Genomic DNA, 7,634 nt, shown 5'->3' on the forward strand with positions numbered 1-7,634 from the left:
CTGTTGTGAGCCGTCCAGTCAATTCCCACTTATAGCAACCCTATATGGCACAGTAGACTTGCCCTGTAGGGTCCCCTAGGCTATAATCCTTATGGAAGCAGATCACAAGATCTTTTCTCCTGTGGAGCTGCTGGTAGGTTCTAAAAGCTGACCTTTTGGTTAACAGCAGAGTACTTAACCATTGTGCCACCACGGTCCTTTTTTCCTATGCTAGATAGGCTATTTGCAGTTTTTCTAGCTTATTTGCTTAAAATTCCTCTACACCTGGGCCCCAGGCAGAGTCTGCTCTTTGGACACCATCATCACATGGCACAAGTGGCATTTCTTATCTGTCAGGAAATATGTCCATATAATATACACCGCCCTGAAAATGACTTGGTCTTATATTTACTAAACATTTACACTTTTACAAGGCACTCTAGTGACATAATGGGTAAGGCGTTTGGCTGCTAACCAGGTCAGTGGTTCAAACCTCCTGCTCTGCAGGAGGAAGATGGGGCAATCTACTTTTGTAAAGATTTATGGCCTTGGAAACCCAATGGGTATTCCTGTGAGTCAAAATCGACTCAGCAGTGAGCTTTAGCTTGAGTGTTCTTTAGGATCTTTTCTAGGGTTTTTTTTGTTTTGTTTTGTTTTTTGGGTTTTTGTTTGTTTGTTTGTTTTTTTAATGACAAGATTCCCACCACTTTATCTACAGGTGACCCTTTACCACAAATAGTGGTCATTGCCTAAAAAGCAAGAATCATTTCTCTCCACTGCCCTCTCCCTTGCCTCCCCTCTCCCTGAAAATAAGTAAATAAATGATAAATAAGTGCATGCATGCATGCCACAATATTCTTTAAGAATATTTCAAAATTGGAAGTACAGACAACAAAGATGAACCCTTTTGCACATATAGTATGGCATGGTCAGTGAAGGCAAACACGGGTATATGGGTGGATAGATGGGTGGACAGGCTGAACTATTAGGTATGTCTGTGAAGTGGGGAGTGTACCCAAGAACATGTATAGGGTTGGCAGACAATGGTCCTATAAGTTTATGTGTATGATCTGAATTCCCAGGTGTATAGTGGAGCTGACAAGGAGCAAGGTTGTAGTCACTGCTTGGTCACAGCCAGCTACCCAGATGGACCAAGTAGTTGAACCTGTGGGCTCTGGACCATAGTTGCAGAGAACATCAAGCTCAATTGGCATAATATACTACACAAAACATTGTTCCACCTCCTACTGTGGCGAGTAGTGACTGGGATCTTAAAAGCTTGCAAGTTGCCATCTAAATGCAACGATGGGTCTCTCCTCGTCCAGAGCCAAGGAGAATGAAGAAAACCAAAAATTCATGGAAACAATTAGTCCTAGCGACCAGTACACCATCCGTTCTGCAGCCTGTACAACTATGAGACCAGAAGAACTAGATGGTACCTGGCTACCACTGTCAACCACTTGGAAGGGGATCCATGTAGGAGATCCTGATAGAGAGGGAGAATAATGTGGAACAAAACTCAAAATCATTTGGGGGAAAAAAAAAAAAAAAAAAGGCAGGGGGGACCAGGTTTGCTGGTCCAATAGAGCCTGGTGGAACCACTGAGACTATGGCCCCTAGCTGCCATTCAGGTCTGGAATTGAATCCACACCGTGGTTTCCAGCCAAACAATAGACAGGCATATGAGTTGAACATTTACTTGAGGTAGATACACTCCTTGGAGAGAACAAGCATGGGAGAAAGAAGGGCTGCTTATGCACAGGGAGACAGCTCAAGGGGCAGGAGTGCATGGAGGGATGGACACAGGGAAGAGGTAAGTATCGGGAGGAAGTAGGGGAGATGTTGCATTGTGCTAAGTTGTGGTCAATGTCATGAGACAAAGTGTATGTGAACTGCTGTATGGAAAGTGTATTTGTCCTGCAAACTTTCACCCAAATCACAAAAATAAAAATTCCAAAATTGGAATCCTACATTAGCTTCCAGTTGCAATCCCACAATCAGTATTCCAGCTGAGGACATGCTACCGTTTGTCTTCCATTTGCAGTCTCCTTTTATTTTATTTTAGTTTCCTGTTTCATGCACAACTAGGGTTTGGGAAGAGGTTCTGGGGGCATATGCCTGAATCCAGGCCTAGGGCAAGCAGGAAGGGAAGGTAAATTCCCAGATTCGGCTTTCTTGTAACCTCCAGGCCTCAGCCATCTCTTAGATGGGAGAGCTGCAGAGAATTGGATTCACCTGCTTGACATAGGACATACGGAATCAAACACAGCTGATCTGGCTACTCTCCCCCCACACTGTGAACCCTAGACAGGGGGCCCTGGCACAGCAGCCACCAGGAGGCCCATTGACCATGACTCTGCCCTGAGGGCCCAAGCACTTAACAGGAGTTGCTCCCTCCCTCTCTCTTTTTCTATGGTGAAGAAGAAGCTCTTGCCCTCCTGAAGCACAGATTGTAGAAATAAAAGACAAAGGAATGAAACTTGTGAGAGCCCGAACTCAGCGGGACAGCCTTGCTTTTCCAGGTCTTGCAAGTTTCCCACTTTTGACAAGATGAAGCACTTTTCTGTCGCTTGTTTCAAACCAAACTTGGATCCGACTCATAGTGACCCCTCCTTGGGTTTCTGAGGCGGTATCTCTAGGGAAGTAGTTTGCCCAGTCTTCCTTCTGAGGATTGGCTGGAGGGTTTGAACCGCCAGCCTTCTGGTTAGCAGTCAAATGCCTTAGGCACTAGGCCACCAGAGCTCATTTTAATATTTGAATTTTCCTTCTCTGATAGGTTTCCACTTTACACAGGCTCCATCCAGCTTTCACAGGTTTTACTGTATATGCTATGTCAAGTGGACACAAGTTCTCTAAAGCTGGGTTTCAGCTCAGTAAAACGAGAATATATTTTTAGCTACTTGGCACGGCCTCATCTCCGCAGCCCATCACCACCTCTTCATCCCTTCTAGATCCACACTGCCCTGGAGTCTGGTCAGGTCACATTTGGCCTTCACCTTTTGGGATTAGTTGGGGGTGGGGAAAAGAGAGGAGTCTTCAGGTGGTGCAAACGGTTAGGTGCTCAGCTACTAACCAGAACATTAGGGTTCGAATCCACCCAGAGGTACCTTGGAAGACAGGCCTGGCAATCTGTTTCCCAAAAGTTACAGGCTTGAAAACACTAGAGCAATTCTACTCTGCACACGTGGGGTTTCCACGAGTCAAAATCAACTGGATGGCAATGGGTTTGGTTTTTTTGGTTTTGAGCTAAAGGAGAGCTCTCTCACTCTATGGAGAAGATTGTGCACTCTTTTCACCCAGATTTAACAACAACAACAACAAAAAAAAAAAAACACTGAACCATAAATATTCCAAATGCTGTAGTAAAAAATAAAACTTGCCACCTCCCTGGTGGTGGTGATGCTGGGTTTTATGGGCTTTGTGATGTAATGCGGGAGCTCTGGTGGCATAGTGGCTAAGACATTTGACTGCTAACCAGAAGTCTGGCAGTTCAAACCCACCAGCCACTCCTCGGGAGGAAGGTTGGGCAATCTACTTCCGTAGTGATACCGCCTCGGAAACCCAAGGAGGGGTCACTATGAGTTGAAACCGACTTGATGGCAGTGAGTTTGATTTGGTTTGGTGATGTGATGCTGTCTCTGTCACTGAGGGCAGGGCTGGTGGCCACTAACAGGCTAGTCCTAAACAGATCTTAGATCAAGGGTCACATAGCATCAAATCCAGAATATGACCCCTCCCCCCAAATTAAAGATGTTTTTCAACAGCATTTTGAGGCTGATTCTCACCCCTCAGCTTAGGCTCTGACTGGTAGAGACTTTGGGAAATTGGAGGTGTGACACACGTCTCATGTGACTGCAGTCTACTGATCTGGGAGGGGAGACAACGTATCTTGCTAAGTGGTGGGTGTTGGAGGAGAAAAGTTGGGAACGTCTCAGACCTTTGTGCCATCTGAAAACAGGTGCAGGGCCAATAACATATTTAAGAATGCTGCTGTTAGGTCCCGTCAAATCGGCTCCAACTCATAGCAACCCCTCTGTACAACAGAATGAAACACTGCCCAGTCCTGTGCCAGCCTCACAATCCTTGGTATACCTGAGCCTATTGTTGCAGCCGCTGTGTCAATCTATCTCCTTGAGGGCCTTCCCCTTTTTCTCTGACCCTGCACTTTACCAAGCATGATATCCTTCTCCAAGGAATGGTCCCTTCTGACAACATGACCAAAGTAAGTGAGATGAAGTCTGGCCATTCTCGCTTCCAAGGAGCATTCCGACTGCACTTCCTCCAAGGCAGATTTATTAGTTCTTCTGGCAGCCCATGGTACTTTCAGTATTCTTTGCCAACACCACAACTCAAAAAAGCACCAACTGTTCTTCTGTCTTCCTTATTCATTGTCCAGCTTTTACATGCATATGAGATGATTAAAAACACCTTGGCTTGGGTTAAAAAAAAAAAAAAAGTCAAACTCACTGCCATGGGGTTGACTCCGCCTCATAGTGACAACTCCTTGGGTTTCTAAGGCAGTATCTCTATGGAAGCAGATTGACCAATCTTCCTTCTGAGGAGTGGCTGATGGGTTTGAACTGCCAGGCTTCTGGTTAGCAGTCAAATGCCATAGGCACTACACCACTAGACCTCCATGGCTTTGGTTAGGCACACCTTACTCCAAGAATAGTTTAAGCTAAAACGTGGCATAGAAAAGATCACAATTTACTCGTGTCAGAGTAGAGTTGTGCCCCATAGAAGTTTCAATGACTGATATTTCCTTCTTGAAAGGTACCTCTGGGTGGACCCAAACCTCCACCATTTCAGTTACTTAACCATTTGCACCACCTAGGGACTCCTCATAAAGATTAGTGAACAAATATTTTTAAAATATTAATTCATACATATTTTATTTCCTGCTGTTCCCAAAGCAAACATAAGCAGTAAAGTAAGCAAGTTAATTGGGCCAAATAAAATCAGCCGTACTTGGGACTACTTTCTTAGGCTAGTGGGGCTATTTGCAAGCCTTTGCTTATTGCATGTTATTTGCAGTCATTCTTGACCTGCTTGCCCTTTCTGCTACATGTAAATGGGCTTTAAATAGATAAGAGTGTGTCCTGATTGTTTGATGTCACCAGTTCCCTTGCTGTGGTCAGTGTTTATTGATGTCAGTTCTGCCACTGAGAGGAGCTGTCTCGGGGGAGATTTATGGACTCACTGTCCCGATGTCAGCTGATGTCATGAGGGCCTCCAACTCGGGCCAGTTCCCAGAGGACAGCAGGGAAGGTCTAAGAGGGTGTAGGGGCTAAGGTAAAGGGGCTCTGTGGCTGCAGTGGCTGATCAGGGTCTGAATCTCTGCTTCCTGGTTCCTCTTCTGAGCTCAGAGCCAGGGAGGCCCCTAGGGGGCCCCTTTGGCGCATTGGGTCCCTCCGGATGCAGAGGGTGAGGTTGAGGAAGTGATTCCATGGGCATGCTGGGTGGTGCTGGGGGTTATTCCTGTGGACAGAACATAGCAGGAGTCAGACATCAAAAAAGCTGTTGCACATACCTGTCTGCCTAGCACTGCACTGCACCTGGAAGTGTGAGAACTCTGCCCTATGGGGAGAACCCACTGGAGGGTCATTCCCAGGCCAGAGTGGCCAGTGTGGAGAAATCTTCAAAAAGGGCACTAGAGCAGCACTAGAGAACCAACACAGTCTACTGTGTTGAGAATGCTTTATTATGAGCTAAGCCTCTCAGATGAGGCACCACTTCTTTGTCAGTTTGTCCTACTTTTGTGGCTTGCAAGTTGCTGTGATGCTGGAAGTTATGCCACCAGTATTTTAAATACCAGCAGGCTCACCCATGGTGGACAGGTTTCAGCAGAGCTTCCACACTAAGACTAGGAAAAAAGGTCTAGTGATCTCCTCAAAATTACCCAATGAAACCCCCATGGATCAAAACTGAAATACTGTCCAATTCAGTGCTGGTAGATGAGTACGGTAGTTTGCAGGCACTGAGAATACACAGTGGCTGCAACAATGGGCTTGGTATGTCGATCATAAAGATGGTGCAAGACCAGGCAGTGTTTGGTTCTGTTGGTCATGGGGTCACCATAAGTCAGAGCAGTTTCAAAGGCAACTAACAATAGAGTTCCAGCAAGATGGTGGACTAGGCAGAAAGACTGAGACCCTCTTCAACAAAGAAAAGGGAAACCAATTAACACAGACACAGAAAATAATCTTGGACCCCTGAACCTTGAAGGGAAGGATATAGAAGTGGACTAAACCCCAACTAGCAGAAGAATTTGCGTGAAAATACCAAAAAAGGAGACAGATGGAGCTGCAGTCTGGCAGCAATCCTGCGTGACCCTGACAGCACAGACAGCTTAGAGATTCCTAAGTGGTGGTAGGACCTAAGAATTACCCTCAAAGTCACCCTGCCAGCCAGGGACTGCACGGAGGACTGTGCATGGTGGCTGGGAAACAAACGGAGAAGGTGAAGAGAAAAGTGGGCTGAACTGAAGGTTTAAAAAGCGGCTTGACTATTTTGGATATTTAAAGAGACAGCGCTTTCACAGATTCCTGGGGCTTAACAACACATTCTGCTTTCCAGCAACCCCAAGGACACTTGGAACCTGCAAGGCTGAAAAGGTACGACATTCCTCTTGTTACTCTTATACCCCACACCCGCTTGGTGAACGGAGGTGTGGCCATCCCCCACTCCCACCTACCTTCTGGGCCTACAGGAACTCCATCACAATCTGTGTGCTCAGACAGATCCTGGGGGCCCTGCCCTGTCCTCCACCGATTTTATTTTCTCTTTTTATTTTTATTTTTTTCTTTTTCACTTTCTTTTTTCTGATGATTAGTTTGCTTGCATTTGTCTGTTTTAAAACAACTAATATTGTTAATACTTTTGTCCTTTTTATTATTACTCTTAATCTTCCCCTACCAGGTCCTAGTTTTCAGCATTTTTTCTTTTCCCTGTGCCTTGTTGAAATTTTTCTTTTTTTTTTAAATTTAAGGTTTTTTTTTTCTTTTCCCCCTTTTGTCTCATGATTAACCCCATTCGTTGTTTTTCTTTTTCCATTTTTTCCACTTTTTTCTTCATTTATTGTTCTCCTTCCTTACTTTTTTTTTCTTAGTGCCCTATCCCCAGATATTGCAGGTTTCCTTGTTTTCTTCTTTTTTTTCCCTTTTTTCTTTTTTTGGTTACTGTTCCTATGTGATTACATGGTGTGTTTTTCGTCCATGGGCTTTTAGTTTTTGATGGTTATTCAATTGTAATTTGTGTCTGAGTGGGAGACAACAACAGTCCCCATAAGACACAACTACACCCACACCTCCTGCAATAACACTTACTGAGCGAAAGCCACTACCTCCTTCTCCACCAACGGGCCAACGATAAAAAACCACCAAGAAGATTCAACACCTCAATAACAAAAAGACAAACAGTCCAATTTAAAAATGGGCAGAAGACATGAATAGACACTTCACCAAGGAGGATATTCAAGCGGCCAACAAACATAAGAAGAAATGCTCACGATCATTAGCTATTAGAGAGCTGCAAATCAAAACAACAATGAGATACCATATTGCTCCAGCACTAGTAGCAAAGTTCAACAAGACAGAAAATAACAAATGCTGGCGAGGTTGTGGAGAGATTGGGACTCTCATACACTGCTGGTGGGA

At 45.0% G+C, this 7,634-nt stretch overlaps 1 protein-coding gene across 1 annotated transcript in view; it reads right to left on the reverse strand.

Annotated features, from left to right (window-relative positions):
- Positions 1-5,249: 5,249 nt before the first annotated feature.
- The window catches only part of LOC103197424 (melanocortin 2 receptor accessory protein), a 53,709-nt gene continuing 51,324 nt past the window's right edge, over positions 5,250-7,634 (reverse strand). Inside the window, exon 3 of the mRNA XM_007941309.1 lies at positions 5,250-5,457. Coding sequence (XP_007939500.1) covers positions 5,250-5,457 — 208 coding nt within the window. The remainder of the gene's footprint in view (positions 5,458-7,634) is intronic.

The sequence above is a fragment of the Orycteropus afer genome, unplaced genomic scaffold (assembly GCF_000298275.1).
Source record: "Orycteropus afer afer isolate SDZICR_OR568_19922 unplaced genomic scaffold, OryAfe1.0 scaffold00078, whole genome shotgun sequence".
Taxonomy (NCBI): domain Eukaryota; kingdom Metazoa; phylum Chordata; class Mammalia; order Tubulidentata; family Orycteropodidae; genus Orycteropus; species Orycteropus afer.